Source organism: Cucurbita moschata, unplaced genomic scaffold (genome assembly GCF_002738365.1).
Source record: "Cucurbita moschata cultivar Rifu unplaced genomic scaffold, Cmos_1.0 Cmo_Scf00008, whole genome shotgun sequence".
NCBI lineage: Eukaryota > Viridiplantae > Streptophyta > Magnoliopsida > Cucurbitales > Cucurbitaceae > Cucurbita > Cucurbita moschata.
The window spans coordinates 1,954,173-1,975,352 of record NW_019268524.1 but is presented as its reverse complement, the minus strand read 5'-3'; the positions used below and the strand labels follow the sequence as shown (position 1 = coordinate 1,975,352).

Here is a 21,180-nt window from a genome sequence, read left to right as displayed (position 1 = left end):
TTTTTTTTTTTTTTTTTTTTTTTTTTTTTTTTTTTTTTTTTTTTTTTTTTTTTTTTGCTGATATTCAATGTTTTTCTGATCATCAACAATCTTTGTTGTTTTTTTGGTTCCATTTGCTGGTTTGGTTCCTGCTTTTTGTCGACATCTTGTTTATGTGATGTGCTTGGATTGTTGTTCACAAGGTAATCATTCGATGAGATTATTGTGTAAATATTTGTGAATGTAGTTAGTGATCGTGCTGATGTCTTATTAGAAAATAAGTGAGGAATGTCTCTACAAATAAGTATACAGAGTTTGTACACCGAACAAGACAACAAGATGACACGCAGGGGTATGTGACAAGGTTGCTAAGGAAGTTGATTTTTTTGGTGAGTTATGGAAAGATGAGTCATATAATTATGTAAGAGGACTAGTTTTGTACCGGCTCAAGCCCACCGCTAGCAGATATTGTCCTCGTTGGACTTTTCCTCAAGGTTTTTAAAACGCATCTGTTAGGAAGAAGTTTCCATACCCTTGTAAAGAATGCTTCGTTCTCCTCCCCAACTGATGTGGGACCTCACAAGTTTTGTGGTGTTTTTTATCTTTCTTTTTTTCTTTGGGACCTTGCATCTAACTACGAGAGCAGATTCCGTAATGTGAATGGCATGACCGTTGGAGTTCTTTGATGAGATGAAATATGCACAAGAAAGAAAGAAATCCCAAGACAAACTTAAAGAAGATACTAAAGTAGTTTTTGATCTTACACCAAGCAGCTTAGACAAAACAACCCGACCCCATTAGTCCTCGAGGTCGAAAAAGAACAAACCGTAGCTGACACTGCTGGTCTTTAACTTAAGCAAACAGTGGACACATTATTGTATTAGCTACAATAGTGTTAGGCTTAGAGAGAATGAGAGAGGATGCTTATGGGGGAAGAGAGGGGGTAATTTGGTTCGGTATCACGAATCGGAGAAGGAAGTCGTAATTGTGGATGGTAAATGATATGGTAAACTGCTTCTTCGTAAAAACTACAGAGGTTTTCGAATTCGTAGTTGTTTTCTCTTATGTATTATTCTTCTTATAAGCTTTTACTTGATCTGCTATAGTTTGTGTGAATGTTGATGTTCATTCAACCTTTGTTTTATACTTGGATTAAGTTTCAAACATTTGCTTAGTTAAGCTATTTGATTGCGGACTGCAGGCCAGAGTTTAACTGGTCTGGCTGGAAGCCCAGCTTATGTAGCCCCTGAAGTGTTGTCGGGAAATTACTCTGAGAAGGTGGATATTTGGAGTGCTGGTGTGCTCCTCCATGCTCTTCTGGTTGCCACTCTTCCTTTCCAAGGCGACTCGGTAGAAGCAGTTTTTGAAGCAATAAAGAACGCCAAGCTCGACTTCCACTCCGGGATGTGGGAGTCCATATCTAAACCTGCTCGAGATCTCATCGAGGGAATGTTGACGAGAGATATTTCAGCTAGGATAACGGCAGAAGAAGTTTTAAGTAAGTTCATTTTCCTAATTGATTTCTAAGCAATGGGAATATGTTATCAATGAACTTTGCAATTAGAATATAGGTTAATATCAATCCTTGTTACGTAAAATAATCTCATTTGGTTGCCAATGGTCATACTTCAGGGCATCCCTGGATATTGTTTTACACCGAACGCACGTTCAAGACGCTCCCCGTCAAACTGAAACCGAAGAATCAAGAATCTTGCCAACAGTCTCCCATTGCAGCCAAAATTAAGCCTAACAGAAACAGATTTGACAGTGCAGCTATTGCTGCCTCCCTTAGTGAAGTCTCTAATCTTTCATCATCTGAAAATTCTAATGCCAACGGTGACGATGTCGACGACTCCTTTCTGGTGGACGCACTTGCAACAGCTATTTCACACGTGACAATTTCCGAGCCAAAGAGAAGCAGGCTGTGTGTTCCTACAGGCCATATTGAGCAGCACAGCTCCTCTAACATGAAAGCTAACAATCTCTGTAAAGCGTTTTGATCCTGCGAATGTGCCAACGTCGTCGTCGTTGTCGACATTGTTCTCTCCTGTTTTTTTTCCTAAGCTGGGGAACTACTACTACTTACAGGTAACACAACCGGGATGAATTTCTCCAAGTAGCTAAGAGGGTGATTTCCAGGTGAACATCAACGAAATCTAACGAGTTTTATTAATATGCAGTCTATGTTAGTCAATGCCTGAGGTGCATTAAATCTGATTAGAAGTGTGTGATTTTGTGCTTTAACTCTAATAATTGTCTTGACATGAATTGACAAATTTGATGTACATATTTTGTAAATACAGCAGTAATGAGAAGAGAGGGCATTTTGATTTTCTCATGTTGGCCAACTGCATTTTCTAAACCATTTTTTTTTGCAGAATTGCACGCCCGCGTGCCTCATCTTACCCGATAACAAGATGAAACCAGACAAGTTCGAAAACTATATGAGATTTTCAAAATAATTAGATTCGGAGATTTGCCTAACATAAAAATAACTAACTGAAAAATTAGTGGTGAAAATCTCAACAAAAAAAAAAAAAAAAAACACTTGAATAGTGAAGTGAAAGTTGACTTTAATCATCGAGATTAAAGTCAACTTAAACACTTGAATTTCTAAACCCTTTTTTTTGTTTTTGTAGAATAGCTCGCCCACTTGCCTTATCTTATCTTACCCGATACCTAGAAACTATTAGTGGTGAAAATCTCGAGAAAAAAAATGCACTTGAATAGTGAGGTGGAAGTTGACTTTAATCATCGAGAATAGAAGAAAACCGACACATCAATTGTCATTGACCATGTTCTAGGCGCCAGAAAACAAGAAAGGAAGAGGGACATAATAATCAATCCACATTATTAACAAAGCAAAATCTTTATATGTGACATTATTCAATAATTTATTTTAACATGGCCCATGATTTTCTATTCTTATTTTCATTAAAAACCATTTCCAACGATCTTATATATTAACTAACTTTGTAATGCTCATTTGAGACTTACTTGGAAACCGCTACAGAAGGCCCAGTTTGTCTCTCCTAAAAGTCACAAAACAAACCCCATCGGCATAAGTTGATTGGTGAAAACTATAGTTGAAATGAACAATACAGATCTTTACAACGTATAAAAGTGTATACTCAAAGAGTTCCCTACAAAAAGAAACACAAAAGGCCTATTTTCACTGCACCATTTTCTTACCCCATGAGTGAGAGTGATAATATTAAAACATCATTCCTGTTTCTTTTCCTTCGTCACTGGCCAGCAACTGGTAGGGAAGCATTCATTTTCTGGATATTTTCGACCACATATACACTATAAAGAAACAGATCAATGCAAATACGACGACCTGGACGACATGATTTGATCCGTTCTGTATGATTTTTTTGTTCAATCTTCTTACGTTGTTCTTCACTCCCGCTTGAGCTTTGATCAACGTCATTTGCTACAACAAGACAGAAAACAGAACTTTGAATCAGTCGGAAGTATGAGAAGTATATGGGATTGTATGCATTTCGAATTGGTAGAAAATGATATGAGACTGGTTTTCTTCAGTTAGTTTCTTCTAATTTGATTGAGCTCTATGCATTTTAGGCTGAGGTTATCAAGAAAACTTGTTTTGTTTCTTTCTTTTTGATCCATTTTATGTTTTTTTTGGCAAAAGGTATGAGGCAGCAACATGTATTTCCATTCCCTACCACAACAGGAATCAAATAATTGGAATGATCCTAATTTTCGTATGACGATAACAAATGGGAATCGTTTCTCATTTCTTTTATATATATATATATATATATATACATATATATACATATAACAAGATACAATTTTTCATTGATGGATGGAAACAAGAAGTTCAGAGAAGCTACCTTCCCCCAAAGGGAGAAAACATTCTTTGATAAATTTAATAAATGAAAGGAACGATAATCATTTACATTCTGGTCCTTGTTACAGAAAATATTTAATAGATGCAATTTTCAAATTTTAATTCTCATTCTATTGTTTTTCCTGTTGACTAATTATTATTCCAATTATCTGTAATTTCCATTTTCTTAAGCAAACAGGACCTGAAGATTTTTTTTTTTTTTTTTCTCTCAAGTAAGATCGTCAATCAGTAAAAAAAAAAAATAATAATAATGACAAAAAAAAAAAAAAATCAAATGTAAATATGACAACTAAGAAAAAATTGCATACCAACTGATCTAGAAAATCTTGCTGGGATTTTGCTTCTGTTCCAATTTCTTGAGCAATCTGCACCAGAACAATTACACCAAGTACCAAAAATAAAAGATAAAGAATTGGATTAGGAATTAAGTAAATGTACTCGATCTCAATAAGGTAAAATTATGACAGAACTGTGAAGAGTCGCAAAATGAAGACGCTAGGAGCTTTGCACTTTGAACAGAAAAATGCTGCTCAGATCATAGTATAAAGTTACTTTCTCAAGGAGCTTTGCACTTTGAACAGAAAAATGCTGCTCAGATCATAGTATAAAGTTACTTTCTCAGATTAACGTGTCTGATTTAAGTAGCTGATAACCGGATATTGACTTTGGAACCAGAAAAAAAAAAGAAAAAAACACAACTGTTCTTTTTTCCTAGATAAGAAACAAGAAGAGCTTTTGTAGACAATATGAAAGAAAAACGTTGTCAACAATAGGACGCTTAGCTCAACGTTTAGAAACAAATCTTTCTAAAAAATAAATAAATAAAAAAGAAAACGACCAGGTCAAGAAAAGATGCCGCTCGTCTTCCAGATTTTGGTGGCATACAACACACAGTTAGAGACCAATAACATCAGTAATCCCCTCTTTTCATTTTGATCAGCTGTGCCAGAGTTCAAATTTACTCACACCAACTAGATATCTTTCTATATGCAAATAGTTAGTTCTAAGGAATTCTATCAGCTTAATTTGTAGATTCTTGTTCATTATACAGGACCATATTTAAGGCAATGGCCAGACAATTTTGGAGACTTTAGAAAGGGTAAAACAAGAAGACAGTGACCAATGATTGAACTTATGACTTCAAAAATGTCGACTTTATAACTTCTGATTGCTAGCGAACCTCTAAGGAAGGTTTCCATCAAGTGCTCCAAGGAAAGAGGATGCCAAATAGGTTTCTGCTCCACCGACTATAATTCACATTGATATGCTTGTTATATTATTCTTACACACTTCTTTCATTGGCTATGATACGTTTAGAACGATGACGAGCCAATAGACTAGAACTGCCATAACGAAGACTCTGTAAATGTATGGCTTCTGCTTGTTCCAGCTGTAGGTCTTATATATTTCGGTTTTCTTAAATAATAAAAGGTCACATATCTTACATAAGAAAGGAGGGAAAATCACGAAACTATACAGAAAGAAAACCATGCCTGTGACCGCCATTATAATGAAATACAAATATGAGCACAAAGCATACAGCTATACCATGTGAAATGTATCAATCCATAACGTACATTTCATGAGCTCAATTGAGAAAGGAACGACGTGTAATTCCTATAGTATCATTACAAAGAGATTGACCTCTAACAAAGGTAGATTCAAATATTTTATAAAAGTTGAAAGAAATCTGAAGATTTCTGTCAAAAACTTGTTTTTAGATGTCGAACTCTATATAAAAGTTTAGCTGCGGTTTCCAGTTTTCAAATCAATAAATCTAAGTGCAAAGCTGTACGATGGTTTAATGGAAAACCATATACTTACATTTCTCAGCCTTTTAACCTGGCCATGGAGACCAACGATCTGGTCGTCCAAGTCCCCTTGCATCGGATCGATCTGTAGTTGAATTTCATCGGAAGCAGCCGCCGGTCTCGTGCTAAGCCCCTCCCTGAATACCTCAAAACAAAGGACGATTGCACTTGAGCGACATGAATTGAGTAATTATGATTATTAACATCAGTAAATATAGAAATTATTTGAGTAATTCTCCGAGACACATGAGACAAACTCGTAATTCTTACAAAACGTTTAATTCCTGAAACTAAATTAGGAATTTAGCATGATAGAAGAAAAAGAACAATACCTGGAACGATAAGGAGCGGCATCGCCGTTGTAGAAGGAACTACCGCCACGATACGAATTAGACGCCATTGAAGACAGAATGAAAACCTAATCCAAAAGGAAAGAATTGGATCGGAAAGAGACGAATAGCGAGAATCAATTTCAGTATCTTCAATCTGAGTCGGAAGGTGAGAGCGCGAAGCAAATTGGGATTTTTCCGACTCCCGTTAACGCGTTGGCGTTTATTGATTTGTTTTTTTAAAATACAACACGTATTTGGTTGTAAGGGGCGAGTGAATGTTGGTTCGGTTGGGTTTTTTTTAAGACCGAACCTCTTGAATAAACCCGCATTTTTTCGACCGGATCAGTTCGCCCGGTTCTTGAACAAAATGTTTTTTTTTTCTTAAAAATATTAATCGGTCCTAATGTACGGGACTCGAGATTAGAGATGTCTACAAGACACAGGCTCGGATACAAACCTCTTCACCGTCCCCTCACGAGACAAAGTTGTGGTGAAGATCCATTTACATGGACATTCAAGATGGTATATCTTGTAAAAGTCCAAGCTCACTACTAGCAGATATTGTCCGATTTGTTCTGTTAGAGACAGGTTTTCACACCTTTTGTAATAAATGTTTCGTTCTCTTCTCCAATCGATGTGAGATTTTACAATCCACCCCTGTTGGGGGCTACCATTCTCATTGACACACTAGTCAGTGTTCGGCTTTGATACAATTTCTAATTGTCTAAGCCCACATCTAAACAGATATTGTCTCATTTGACCCGTTGCGTATTGCTATCAGACTCACGATTTTAATGACGAGTGCACTAGTAGGTCTGTGTACGTGGGTTCTCCCCTATTTTCGAGTAGCTAAATTTAGGTAGGTCCAAATACAAAAACCGAGCCACACGAGACCGTTAACCTAGGTCACAAGATAAATAGCCCAATTTTGTTCATATCACAATGAGAATAAAATAATAGGAAGATTAATAAGAATAAGATTCATTGATCCTATCCAAGAGTAAGTGTGATAAAAGAACTTGGCCAATTATTTCAAGAAGCAACGGTGACAACTCGTCTTCTGGCGATGCGAAGCGGGTTGAGCCAGCGCAACTCCCATCAGGAATGCGTCCATTTATGCGCACAGCTCTTTCTATGTCACGCTTGATTTCTGCCCACTCATTCCATCTCAAATCGAACTCGACACCGATAATTTCTCAATCTTCTCGCTCTCTTCGAATCCCTCTCTTCAATCTCCCACAGGTTAGTTCTTCGTACTGTTTTCTGTGTTTTGCCGCCCTTTTTTCTAATGGATTGTGTAGTAAATTTTGCTGTTAGGGTGTTTATCGGCCGAATTCGAGCTCTGAGTTTCGTTGGTTTTGCTCGAAGTCTCGGATTGCTGCTGCAACCATGCAGAATCGGGAGTCGATTTCGTATCTGACGCAGAAGGAAGCCGCTGAGGTCGATGAAATTCTCATGGGTCCTCTCGGGTTTAGCGTCGATCAGTTGATGGTTAGTTTTGTAATTGCTTGATTCATTGCTAGAAGTTCTTTTGCTGAGTTTCAATTTGTGAGTTCAAAATTGGTCTCATTCATCACTTTACAGTACTGAAAATTGAACTGTTGGTGTGTTTTTTTCTTCCCTTTTTTGTTTGTGTGTGTCCAGGAGCTGGCTGGATTGAGCGTAGCCACTTCAATAGCAGGGGTAAGCTTCCTCTTGGCGTTTATTTTCTGTTAAGATCGTTCACACTCGATGGTTAGTGAAAGTAGATTGTATTCTGGCTACTGTTTCGTTCTTGTTTATGAATGATTGTTATGAATCCTTATTTGGCTTATCTTGTTTGGTTAGTGAAAGTAGATATATGCAAGTTAACGTACAATGTTCATTGTTTGGCTAATCTTCTTTTGATTTGCAATTTTCATTGCTCTATATTTGAACCATTAATGAGCATCTTTCTTACGAGTTATAAGGTGGTTTGGGCCAATCTTTGTGTGAGATCCCACATTGGTTGGGGAGGAGAATGAAACATTTTTATAAGAGTGTGGAAACCTCACTCTAGCAGACACGTTTTAGTAACCTTGAGGGGAAACCCGAAAGGGAAAGCCCAAAGAGGACAATATCTACTAGCGGTAGGCTTGGGCTGTTGCAAATGGTATAAGAGCCAGACATGAGGCGATGTGCCAGCGAGGAGGCTGAACCCCGTAGGGAGTAGACACGAGACGGTGTGCCAGCAAGGACGCTGGCCCCGAAGAGGGTGGATTGGGGGTCTCACATTGATTGGAGAAGGGAACGAGTGCAAGAGAGGATGTTGGGCCCCAAAGGGGGTGGATTGTGAGATCCCACGTCGGTTGGGGAGGAGAACGAAGCATTCTTTATAAGGGTGTGAAAACCTCTCCCTAGCAAACGCGTTTTAAAAACCTTGAGAGGAAGCCCGAAAGGGGAAGTCCAAAGAGGACATATCTGCTAGCAGTGGGCTTAGGCCGTTACACTGTGTCTAGCTCAACCAAGTAGGATGAGGAGGTTAAATAGAATTTAAAAAGACGAACTTTTGTTTAGCAAATAGCTGAGAACTTCTGTTTTCCTCCCAAAAAATCAACAGGTTTACAAAGTCAATGAGTATAAGCGCGTTCTTGTTATCTGTGGCCCTGGAAACAATGGTGGAGATGGTCTCGTGGCTGCTCGTCATCTGTTTCACTTCGGATACAATCCATCAATTTGTTATCCAAAGAGGACTCCGAAGCCTCTTTATGCCGGTTTGGTTACTCAGGTTGTGTTTCTCAACCATAATTGTAATCTTTTCCTTGTTCATCACTAGTTTGGCTGAAGTTCTTATCTAATTTCACGGTTTTGTAGCTGGAATCACTGTCAGTTCCTTTCGTGTCTGTAGAGGACTTGCCTTCGGATTTGTCGAAGGATTTTGACATTATAATTGATGCAATCTTTGGGTTCTCCTTCCACGGTAATATCTTCCTGCTATACGCGCTCAATATATTATTTCAAAGAATTAAACTTTCGACCTTACCATCAATTAGTCATTTCTTCTTTAAGATGATCCTAAATTTGTTTCTAATTTGTGGGTTTTTGGGTCGGTTTGTGCATACCTCGATTACTTTCAGGTGCTCCAAGGCCACCATTCAATGATTTGATCCAAAGGCTTGTCTCTTTAAATGAGTACAAGGAAGCAAAGCAAAGATTTCCTGTTGTTGTTTCTGTAGATATTCCATCCGGATGGCATGTCGAAGAAGGGGATATTAGTGATAGCAGCTTTAAACCCGATATGTTGGTATGCTACCGTTCGAATTTTCTATGACCACCGTAGAGGTTTTTTCTTTAATATTTAATCATACAAATTTGTTTAAAATCCGATTAGATCATTAAACACTTATTTATGCTAGGTTTCTCTGACTGCCCCAAAGCTATGTGCAAAGAGATTCCATGGTCCACATCATTTTTTAGGTGGCAGATTTGTGCCACCGTCTATCGTGAGCAAATTTAACCTTCATCTTCCTCCTTATCCCGGCACGGCAATGTGTGTTCGTATAGGAAAGCCTCCACAAGTTGATATAGCTGCACTTAGAGAAAACTATATTTCTCCTGAATTTGTTGAAGATAATGTAGAGGCTGATCCTATTCATCAGGTGAATACTATATTCTTATCGGTGTTTGCTTTTATATTTCTGCCAGATCCTGTGTCGGTTGGTTGGAGAGGGGGAACGAAACATTCCTTATAAGGGTGTGGAAACCTCTCCCTAGTAGATGCGTTTTAAAACCGTGAGGCTAACAGCGATACGTAACGGGCCAAGGTAGACAATATCTGCTAGCGGTGGGCTTAGACTATTAAAACTTCCTTATTCGAAAAAGAGTCGTTTGTTAACTTTATTGTTTCTAGTAGTGAACCAGTAATTTTCTTGCAGTTCCGCAAATGGTTCGATGAAGCAATTGCTGCTAATTTACGGGAACCTAATGCTATGTCGTTGTCTACTGCTACGAGCGATGGAAAACCGTGAGCTTTGATTCTCTTCTTTTGGCATTCACTTAATTGAAGATCATTTTCTCCCTCGCTCAATTTGATAACCCTTTAATTTCTGGTTCACTTTGCTGCTTCAGATCATCTCGTATGGTTTTGCTAAAAGGATTTGATGAATATGGTTTTGTCTGGTTAGTATGCTAGACTATTATCATGTTGCAGCAAACAATTTTTTCCCGTGTGCCTTACAATAACTCCTCTCATATTGTTCGTCGTTATCTGCAGGTACACAAACTATGGAAGTCGGAAAGCACACGATTTAGCTGAAAATCCGCGTGCTTCGCTTCTTTTCTTCTGGGACGGTCTTAATAGGCAGGTGAAATAACAGCTTGCAGTTTTAGTTTGAGTTGAAAATGTCAGTAGGGAGGCCATTTTTTCTGCCCATAAATTCCTCGAGTAACTCACCCTTCTGTTTCCGTTCCTTGTGGATTCTAATTCATGGGTTCAACATATAGAAAATTAGGCGGTGAGCTTAGGTGGTTACAAATGGTATTATAGAGCCAATCACCAGGCGGTATACCAGTGAGGATGTTGGCTCCCAAGAGGGGGGTGGATTGTGAGATCCCACATCAATTGGAGAGGGGAACGAAACATTCCTTGTAAGGGCGTGAAAACCTCTCCTTAGCCGACGCGTTTTAAAACCTAGAGGAGAAGCCCGTAAGGGAAAGTCCAAAGAGGACAATATCCGCTAGCAATGGGCTTGAGCGGTTACATGTTCTTACCCTCGGTCATTAGCTTTTAGCATTTCCTCCGCTTCATAATGCTCATCCTCAATGCTTTCAGGCAATGCAAATGAATGTGCTTACTATATTAGATATTGTTTGATTGTTACCTTCTAGGTAAGAGTGGAAGGAACAGTGCAGAAAGTTTCCGAAGAGGAATCGGAGCAGTACTTCCACAGTCGTCCTCGTGGAAGTCAGCTCGGTGCAATCGTTAGCCCACAGGTCTGTATCAGTGCCATTCAATATATTGTAGATAATCAAAATGCTGAGATATTGATAGATTCATGATGTCGGTTTCTCATTCAGAGTTCTGTGGTTCCTGGAAGACATTTTCTCATTGATAAGTTCAAAGAACTAGAGGATAGATACTCGAATGGGTATGTGAATCAATATAAGCTCATATCTGATTCAAAATACAAATGATCTTTGATAATTCATTAAGGAAGATGTTCTTCTGTTTGCAGAAGTTTGATTCCAAAACCAAAATACTGGGGCGGATACAGGCTTAAACCAGAAACTTTTGAGTTTTGGCAGGGGCAGCCATCTCGGCTGCATGACAGGTTATTTTCAGCTCTCTAAGAACAGGTGGCTTTATGTCATTGGCCAAGTAGTTGAGTTGCGGCCTTGCAAGCCTTTCTGATACTTAACGTTCGAGCGATTGAGCGTTTGAGCGTTTGAGCCCTTCTCAATCTAACTATAACTCAACGGTTAAAATATATGAACGTTTGAGCTTTAAAAGATAATAAACAAAAGGAAATGCTCTTTCTTCTCACTCGTTTTTTATGCTTGTTTTCTCGACAGGTTGCGGTATTCCCCTTGCGAGATAGAGGGAAAAAAGGTTTGGAAGGTAGAACGGTTGGCTCCATGATTGCTTCCTCCGTTACATCGTTCATGTACCTTTTCTTTACTTTTCATGCTTGTTTCCCCTCCCCTCCCCTTTTGTGTTAACGTGGCTAATAAGTGATTACTGAATGATTTACTGAGTAATTACAATATTTACGGTTGCCATTAAATTACGTGACATGTGTTAAGAACTACTGACCTCCACAGTGGTATGCTACTATCTATTTTGAACATTAACTCTTATAGTTTTGCTTTAGTACGACTTTTAGGCCTCGTACTGATGGAGATATATTCCTTGTAAACGGTAACTCATGATCATCCCTTTAATTAGCGATTCTGGAATCACATTTTTTACTAAAATAATAACCCTTATGCAAGTGCATATAGATTAGGAAGAGGGTGTATGATGTCACGGTCCTACATTTTTTACCGTGCGGCGTCGTGATCTATACACGCTCACGACTAGCCTTAAGGGGAATTAAGCCCCATATATATTTTTCGCCCCGGCTTTGTGGCTTCGTCCGACCTTAGGCGAGGTTTGTCTTCGCCAATCGAATATCGCTTGTGCGGAATCCAAGCTTGTCCAACCACACACGCCGCCTGTGCGTGTATGTTCAATCGTCTGTGACACATCCGACTTGCCTCTACGCTAGGCCAACTCATTTGGCTCGACCTTGCCTCTATTCGGGCCAAGGTCTCTCAATACAACGTCACATCTCGTCTTGCCATCTTGATCCCCATCGACGGGGTCCATATGTCTTGACGCCATCCCGAGTCTCGGGATGTCGTTGGCCATCATAACTCGTTTGGTCGTGCCATCGAGAATGGGCCCGCGTGTCGTTCATCTCATCGGGGCTTCCCTAACATCCATCCATCCGGGTTCTATCGAGGCATAGGGCCTCCCGTGCCCATGTCGAGTCATTTACGGATACCGTACCGGATAGCGGGTGTATGTAGCAACCTCCAACACGCGGGCTAGGGCGCAATGCCGGCACACTCATGCCGTCCGGTACTGTCCTTCAAAAACCCATTTCAAAGGAAGTCGCCCGAGACACTCGTCTCGGCACGCTCGCCCACACTGTGACACACGTATGTGCCACAGGGTAGCTCACTTAGGCCATAGGGCCCAGGGGTGGTGGAGAGCTAACACCACACGTATGTGCCACAGGGTAGCTCACTTAGGCCATAGGGCCCAGGGGTGGTGGAGAGCTAACACCATGGTACCCCTATAGTACATTTTGAGCCATTTTCATTCTATAGACATGATTTTCGTGAGGTGTCATACGGTGTCGTGCATTGCCCGTCCAATGTCCGATTGACACCAAACTTGGCGAGCATTCATATTTCATATGGACGGACTTAACTCCCGAACCGCATGCCCAAATTCCTTCTGAAACTCCGACTTTTGAGGTTAAGGCCCGGGGCCCTACCCGGCCCTTCAACAAGCCTATCTTGTCCTCCATGTCTATGTTGATGTCTCTGTTATGCTTGTGTCTCAACATGTCTTCAATGCCCACTTTGCGTGGTGGTGTGTTGGATGATGCATCGTTCTCCTCGATCGCATCATGACATTCTTCTACGTTGGCCCGCATATGGCCGGATGGGCGTCTCTTGAGGGACGCCCCTTTGCTTGTCATGGCGTGAGAGTCACAACCTACTCTATGACACCATGGCTTCTAGAAGGGGCTTGATGGAGAGCACTGCTTCTGAATTACTTTTTTTTAATAAAAAAAATCTTACTCATATAAACGCCATTACTTATATTACTTGTATGGTAGATGTATTAAATACAAAATATCATTATAGAAATTAATTTTAATAATTTAAAATAGTATGAATAAATTCTATTTTTTTAGAAATTAAAGAGATAAAATTTGTAATTTAATGAAGAAAATATTTAAAAAAATATTAGAAATAAAAATAAAATAGGTATAGTATATGATTTAGAATAAATAATTAATTTTATTTGTTTTAAAAATATTTTTAAAATCATTCATTTTTTTTGTTTGAACAGGTGAATATTTCAACTCGAACCAACCTAAGCATAGTTTTAGTTAAGACGTATACTATCAATCAAAGAGACGAAATGTTCAAATTTCTCTAATCCATATTGAACCCAGAAAAAATTAAGCAATCCGAGCATAGTCCAGCGGCTAAATACATCGATAATCTCTTTTTCAAAACGACATGCTCGGAAAAAAGTAGCTGGCGAGTAAGTTGATGATGTCCCAACATTGGGTACCCTACAAAACAGTTGAAATAACTTTAAATGTTGCTCCCCCTATCTCTATCCCTAAACTTGACTTCATATTCTTTGCATTATCACCCAAAAAGTTGCTTTTTAAGCTTTCTTTTGACTAACTTGAATTTGACACTCTTGGAAATTATGATATAAAAAACTTTGTGTTAAAATGGGATTTGGACCAATCTTATTTAATATTTTACAAGTGGGAGATTGTTGGGTCAATCTCACCACAAAGTGGTTGGGAGCTTTTGCAATAGAGATTGATTTGAACCAATTATATGTGTTGAATGATTTCAACGCCACTTACTTTGTCCATCAATATCCTTATTCCAACCAAACCCGACTCGGATAGGTTAATTTAAACCTAAGGTCATTCGAGATGACTTATAACAATCTAAGCCCGTTAGTAGATATTGTCTGTTTTGACTCGTTACATATCATCGTCAGTCTCACCGACGTGGGATCTCACAATATACTTCCTTTGGGGGCCCATCATCCTCGCTAGCACACCGCCTAGTGTCTGGCTCTTATACTAATTATAACAACTCAAGTCCACTGCTAGCATATACTATTCGTTTTGGTTCGTTATGTATGATCGTCAGACTCACAGTTTTAAAAAGGATATGTTAAGGAGAAGTTCCTACATTTTTATAAGGAATGTTTCATTGCTCTCTCCAACCGACGTGGGATCTCACACGACTTTTCTTCATATTCGAGATGAATACACAAGAAGTTTGTAAAATTTCAAATGGGTTATTAGATTATGGGGCTTAGAACTGTAAATTGTAAAATAATTAATATTTTAAGAATTAATAATATTTTATTTAAATGAGTAAAATAAGTAATATTTTAAGAAATAATAATATTTTATTTAAATGAGTAAAACAAGTAATATTTTAAGAAATAATAATATTTAATTTAAATGAGTAAAATAAGTAATATTTTAAGAATTAATAATATTTCATTTAAATGAGTAAAATAAGTAATATTTTAAGAAATAATAATAATTTATTTAAATGAGTAAAAAGGTATGGATAATTAAATGAAGTATGGTAAAAGGGATGGGAAAGGCAGCAGAGTTTAGTGGTTGATGTGAGTGCTTAGTTCAGGCATGAATTTAGTTTGAGGGAGTTTATTATATTATAGTGGAAGACAGCTCACACACCCTTCTGCCTTCACTCACCTTTTCCTCCCCCCACTCCACTACTACTTCCCATTTCTCTCACATGCTTATTTCTCCTTTTGTCTTTTCCTTTTTTTGCTCGGTCTCATTATCTCGATAATTTTGTATCAATCAAGCCTACCACCGTTAGAAGATATTGTCCGCTTTAACTATGTGATATCCCACATTCGTTGGAGGAGGAGAATGAAACACCCTCTATACAGGTGTGAAAACCTTTCTGTAATAGATGCATTTTAAAGCCTCGAGGGACAGTCCAAAAAGGACCATATCTACTAAGTGTGGGCTTCAGCTGTTACAAACTTGTTACGTATCGCCGTCAAACTCACAGTTTTAAAATGCATCAGGAGAAGATTTTCACACCTTTATAAAAAAATGTTTCGTTCTCTCTTGGAGGATAGCGTTCTTGCTGGCACATCGCTCAGTGCCTGACTTTGATATCATTTGTAACAACCTGAGCATGCATACTACTAGCACATATTGTCAGCCTCAAATTGGATTTAGAAAAAGTCAAATATTTGACCAAAAAGGTAGGGTTAAAAAAACTTGAAGATGCTTTAAAGGCACTTTACAAAGCATCCCATCAGAAATATTCTAGCACTTGATAACTGGGGAAGAGAATGGTCTGCCTAAGGGAAATCAAATGGAAATCCAGCAAGAACACAAAGGCTGCAGAAGAGTATATATCATCATTCTTCTGTCCATATCATTTCTCCTTCTACCAAATAAATTCAATGTATTTGGTTATGATCACAATAATTGCGTTTCTTTTTACTACTATACTCTTTCTCATCCAATACCTATTCACCCCCAGAAAAATTCAATCAACACCATTGAAATGGAAAACTATTCAACAGGGAACGGTGATTGTTCTAACCTCCTCGAATAATTTCTCGAAAAGGCACTCTCTTTAGGTAACAGCCTAAGTTCACTGCTAGTAGATATTGTCCTCTTTGTCCTTTCGGGCTTTCCCTCAAGGTTTTTAAAACGGTCTACTGGAGAGAGGTTTTCACACCCTTGTAAAAATGTTTCGTTCTCATTCTCCTCTCCGAATGATGTGGGATCTCACAATCCACTCCCCTTCAGAGTTCAGCATCCTCACTGACACTCGTTTACTTCTCCAATTGATGTGGGACCCCTCAATCCACTCCCTCTTTCGAACCCAATGTCCTCGCTCAGTGTATGGTTCTGATACCATTTGTAACCGTTCAAGCCCACCGCTAGCAGATATTGTCCTTTTTGGACTTCTCTCTTTAGACAATACACGGAATACGAAAGAGGGAGAAGGGTGAGATTGGTGGGAGAAAGGAAAACTTGCCACTACACAACATAAGGTTAAACAAGAAAGCAAAGTCCTCTCTCCCCATACTGATTCAATGGCATATAGTCATATCCCACTTAAGATCTTTTACCTCCTGCCAGGAATCGTTCCCTTCTCATTATGAGAGAGAAAGAAGAGAGAGCCCATCATTATTAATGGCTGCTTTATAACGCAAACTCAGGAGGCTCATCAAATAATTGATCTACAGTGACCCCTAGTTAAAAATGGCCAATACAAAGTCTATTCAGCAAACAAAACTAGCAAATTTCAGCACAACCTTATTTTACCTTATCTAGGATGCTCAGATAGCTCTATATTTGCCTATATATCCTCTTTTGAGCACATTTTTGTTGGTCCTGTGTGTTATATGCAACTGCAAGATGGCATAAAACCACATAGGACCGACCGATGCCCTCCCGGGTTCCTAAGATGCCCTCCCGGGTTCCTAAGATTCAACTACTTCAATCTAAGGAAGGAGAGGAGAGGGGCGGGGAGCGTCAACGAAAACTGGTTCGCTTTGCTATCACAAAGAAACGGAGAGGAAAAAGGAGGAAAAAAAAATCAGAGACAGTACCATTATTCTATGGAAATTCTGTCCATGCATAATTTTGGCATTTATTACCCATCCATCTCACATTTTCTGATAAATAACAATAGTAAACTCAATAACCAGGGGCCTACACTACTAATACACCTGTTTAGAAATAAACAACATTTAGCTAAAGAGGCCGGGTCTTTCAATCCTCACATCTTCTTACCATTTGAATCAAAATAAATGGACTAATGTTTCTTGTAAAGCTGAAGTACGCGTACCTGTGTCATCCCCTTGCTAGCTATCCGCTGCCTGGAGGTTGGAGAGATATTCATAGATGACTGATCCTCCAAACCTTGCAATGCTTTTCTATCTTGATTCAATTGATAAAATGACCAATAATTGGTATCTAAGCTTTTAATGCAGCTCTCTACGACCCATGCCTCCTCCAGCAGCTCTAGTTTGCAGTTACTGAATATAGAAATGAAGAATTAAACGTGAACAATTAGAAACAAACTTATAAGAAAACTTGTTTAGCCGGACGAACTGTAAAGAGATTGATCCTCAGCAACTAAACCACTCTTCAAAGTGTCAGGAAGCTCCATATCTCAGATGAGATGCTTTCGTTCTTAAGTTCTGGCTCCCGGAACCATCATAACCATCCCCATGTAAAAACTGGCATCCAACTTTCTTAAGTGGGTATACGTGAATTCTTTTTTAGGTATTGAAGAATAACCCCTTGACAAGCAGTAAGAAACTTACCGCACAAAATTGTAACCTTGCTCAGTGACAGTTGAAACTTTTAGTAGTTCAATATCCTATAGGATGTCAACGAACTTAGGAGCATCGTCCCTCGGCCCCTCAAGAGATCTATACATATATAACACCTGAACATGGTTCTCCATATCCTCCACCTGAATATGGTTATCCACTTCCTCATCGTTTTCATTCCTCATCACCTCAACCACTAAGTGAGGCATGGCCCTGGCAACCTCTTGGCAGCCTTGGCGAGACAATTTACAAGCCGACATCCAGAGGAATCTCATATTGTAGTAATGATGTAAACCAGATTGCAACCCTCCATTGCCAAATGGACTATCTCTAATCTCAAGTTTTTGCAATCTAAGACAACCTTCAAGCACAAATTTCAATCCCAAATCACTATCTCCAGCAAAAGCAACTGATAGGGTGCGTACCAGTTTTCCATACTTCCCGATGTAGCTGAAAGCACGATCGGTCAACAATCCAGAGATAGCAAGCCTGGTGAGCTTCTTACAATTGATAACAATGGCACCAAACCCTTCATCCATGGGTTCTCCAGTTTTATGGTCTGGCTGGTGTCGCCCCATAATGCATAGCCTAAACACCACAAGATCTTGGCAGTTCTTTGACATAGCAATCACAGCTGCATTTGTCATTCTCTGGCAAAAGTAGAGGATATATTGCAATTTCCTGCAACCCTCAGATATTGCTTGGAAGCCGACTTCAGAAATTGGGCCTTCACCGTCTTCTCGAGGATCAACAGGAAAAACCCTAAGTTCTTGCAGATCCTTACAAGTTGAAGCAACAGCTTGAAGTCCTTCATCACATATTGAATCAAGAGCCTGCAATATACAGATTAAGAAGATTATAGACTTCGAAAGGCAAATTCCTTCCCATAAGCTACCTGTACTCAAGATAACATACCCAGAAAGTCTGGAGCTTATGACAGTGGCTTATAACTGGTTTGAGTTGTTCAGCAGATATATTTGCATAGCTCAAGTTCAGAGTAGTGAGATTAGCGCAAGCTGGATAGATACATGGTAGATAATCAGGTAAAATGTCCTTGAATCCAGAGAGACAGACTAGGGACTTGCAAGCAGCAAAAGCAGCGGCATAGTCGGGCTCTGGCTCCCCATGGATCATGGCCTCTGGGTTACAGAACGAACCAGTTCCAAGATGTGTTAGTTGTGGAGCCCGAACTATCAGGTGGTATAGCTGTGCAATGGAAACATAACGGTTCACTCCAAGTTTCTTCAACAACGGGGATCTACTCACCAACATTTCTAATGCCTCAAAATTGATGGGGCATTCAACGCAATCAAAAACTAGAGACTCAAGACAGGTTTCATTCTCTGGGAAACAAGATATCCAATCTACTTCATCATCTGCTATGTCAGATTCAATCAGATCAAGCACTCGAAGCTGCCTGAAAGATAAATCAAGCAGCCTAAGTTGAATAAAACAAGCCATTAATTCAAGAACTTGAACAAAAGCTCCACGTTAGTTGCCCCTCTCAAGATCTTATCAAAATTCAGTATCCTTCAAGAACATCAACAGGCCTTGCTTAGGTTAAATAAATGCCACATTACTCAAAGAAATGATCCCAAAAACAAACAAAACGTAAATTAAGTAATGCAAACTCAAGGGATATAATTCCAAGCTCATAATATTGATAGCAACAAAGAGAAGAAGATGAAATCTGCTTGCGTACCTACACCTAGAAGCAACCACAGCAATCCCGCTGGTGCCGAACCCTTCGCAGCAAAAAAGCACAAGCTCCTTGAAACCAGGGAAAGACTCGGCAAGTAGCGCCAGATCATCGTCAGTGACTGACATACGCTTCAAGTAGATTCTCTCAAGCCAAGGATAGGATTTAGCCATGGCCGCAACCCAAGGAGTAAAGTGAGCTCCCCAATTGGGCGGCATCAAGTTGAAATCCGAGAACCTCGGCCTTCCCTTGATCGTCACTGACCGAACTCGATTAAACCGCGACGTAACTCGGCGAGGAGAAACCGCATAACAATTTCCGATGAACAGCTCAGATCGAGTAAGGGCTTCAACCCCATACCATGACTTACAAACAAGCGAAGCCGCGTTCCGGTCATGGCGAGAAGTGAGAAAGTGAAGCACGTTCTCAAGAACATTGTGAAGAGTATTCTCAACAGAACCAGAAGCAGCTAAATGGCCATAACAGCCAGTACAATTACGAGTTTTACTAGCAGATTCAGCAACAGCGCCGCCGCCGCCGCCTAGATCCAAAGGTAAAGATCGATCGTCATCCTCCGACATTTCTTCAGCTTGTTCCACTCACATGAGCAACAAATCACACTCCAACACCTTCAAAAATCCTCATAAACAAACCCCTCTCAATCAGATTTCAGCCAAAAAGAAAAATCAACACTGAATCAGATCAAAGAGGGGCTCAAAAGTGAATAAGAACACATGAAGAGAGAGAAAATGAAGATCCAGAGAGAGAGAATCCATACCTTTATTTGAGAGGACTGTGAAATGATATGGAAGTTTGGAGGGATTCGTTTAACTGATCACAAGGACAATGGAGTGTAAACAGTCGGCTCTCCTGTCTGTATCCATGGACATTGGGATTCTTCTTGCCTCTCTCTATAATTTTTTTTTTAATTATATTTATTTTAATCTCTCTCTCTCCTTTCAAATGGCTCCCTACACACCTGCTCTCTTATTAGGGGCTTCCCCTCTAAATCTTGTCCTTTCATTTCACTTCATTATTTTTTTTTTTTAAATAATAATAAATTTCTCAATATTAATTGCCCCTAAAACTACTCTTGCCTTTCTGGGTCGATCTAACCTTTTCCATTTCTAATAGACCTGTTTTAAAATCTTGAGGTAAACACCAAAAGGGAAAATTCGAAGAAGACAATATTTGCTTACAATGGGCTTGGATTGTTATAAATGATATCAGAGTCAGATATCGGGCAATATGCCAATGAGAACGATCGGCTCTCAAGAGGGTGAATTGTGAGGTCCACGTTGGTTGAAAATGAAAACAAAGCATTTCTTACTTGTGTGGAAGTCTCTCTTTAGTAAATATATTTTAAAACCTTGAGAAAAAATATTTGCTAGATTATAAATTTATGCTTGAAAGTAATACTTTAGAAAATATATTACCTCATGATATAAAAAAATATTATATGATTTTTTTTTAATGTGACATGTGATATAATTAATCCTATATGCAAATGTTAAACATGTCAAATCAACTTTATGTTATATGATTAATGGCGTTGATGAATCTCAATTAAAATTTAATTAGTAGGATTTTAAAATTTATTGATGTCCATCCAGTCCTATTTTATTTCTCTACGCGTAAAATTTGATGATTGAAATTGGGATATACTCTCTTCTTCTCCGACTCCATTTATTTTACATATTCCCTCCCACTTGGAGTTAATTTTCGCAAGTCTCGAACTTTACGGGTAAAATAGATATTTCTAATTCTACCTCTAAAAAATGGGGAAAAAAAGTAATTTATGCTGAATTATACCTTAGTTTTAAATTTTAAATTATTAACCGCTAAATATAGTTCAATTAATT

General features: G+C 38.9%; 4 protein-coding genes across 7 annotated transcripts in view; 2 read left to right on the top strand and 2 right to left on the bottom strand.

Annotated features, from left to right (window-relative positions):
- LOC111446379 (serine/threonine-protein kinase PEPKR2-like) overlaps positions 1-2,317 on the top strand; it is a 4,452-nt gene extending 2,135 nt beyond the window's left edge. The window contains exons 3-4 of the mRNA XM_023085179.1: positions 1,181-1,477; positions 1,612-2,317. Coding sequence (XP_022940947.1) covers positions 1,181-1,477; positions 1,612-1,979 — 665 coding nt within the window. The 3' untranslated portion in view covers positions 1,980-2,317. The remainder of the gene's footprint in view (positions 1-1,180; positions 1,478-1,611) is intronic.
- Positions 2,318-3,016: 699 nt separating this feature from the next.
- LOC111446380 (bet1-like protein At1g29060) lies at positions 3,017-6,248 on the bottom strand. The gene is made up of 4 exons (XM_023085180.1): positions 6,000-6,248; positions 5,681-5,804; positions 4,165-4,221; positions 3,017-3,415 (listed from the first exon to the last, which is right to left on the bottom strand). The coding sequence occupies exons 1-4, from the start codon at positions 6,065-6,067 to the stop codon at positions 3,254-3,256; spliced, it is 411 nt and encodes a 136-aa protein (XP_022940948.1). The 5' UTR covers positions 6,068-6,248; the 3' UTR covers positions 3,017-3,253.
- Positions 6,249-7,000: 752 nt separating this feature from the next.
- LOC111446652 (pyridoxine/pyridoxamine 5'-phosphate oxidase 1, chloroplastic) lies at positions 7,001-11,743 on the top strand. Of its 2 annotated transcripts, none has more exons than XM_023085547.1 (14): positions 7,001-7,241; positions 7,317-7,490; positions 7,644-7,682; positions 8,578-8,745; positions 8,832-8,937; positions 9,095-9,261; positions 9,374-9,616; positions 9,893-9,981; positions 10,086-10,136; positions 10,231-10,321; positions 10,845-10,949; positions 11,034-11,104; positions 11,192-11,287; positions 11,529-11,743. In XM_023085547.1, exons 1-14 carry the CDS (start codon positions 7,104-7,106, stop codon positions 11,593-11,595), a joined length of 1,605 nt encoding a protein of 534 aa, XP_022941315.1. In that variant the 5' UTR covers positions 7,001-7,103; the 3' UTR covers positions 11,596-11,743. The 2 variants fall into 2 exon arrangements, with proteins under 2 accessions (XP_022941315.1, XP_022941314.1); XM_023085546.1 differs by having other exon boundaries at positions 7,040-7,241; positions 7,301-7,490.
- Positions 11,744-16,892: 5,149 nt separating this feature from the next.
- On the bottom strand, positions 16,893-20,258 carry LOC111446495 (transport inhibitor response 1-like protein). 3 transcript variants are annotated; one of them, XM_023085330.1, is made up of 4 exons: positions 20,097-20,258; positions 19,322-19,975; positions 18,535-19,036; positions 16,893-18,452 (listed from the first exon to the last, which is right to left on the bottom strand). In XM_023085330.1, exons 2-4 carry the CDS (start codon positions 19,897-19,899, stop codon positions 17,667-17,669), a joined length of 1,866 nt encoding a protein of 621 aa, XP_022941098.1. In that variant the 5' UTR covers positions 19,900-19,975; positions 20,097-20,258; the 3' UTR covers positions 16,893-17,666. The 3 variants fall into 3 exon arrangements, with proteins under 3 accessions (XP_022941098.1, XP_022941097.1, XP_022941095.1); XM_023085329.1 differs by having other exon boundaries at positions 19,322-19,947; XM_023085327.1 differs by lacking the exon at positions 20,097-20,258 and having other exon boundaries at positions 19,322-20,089.
- Between the last annotated feature and the right edge of the window lie 922 nt (positions 20,259-21,180).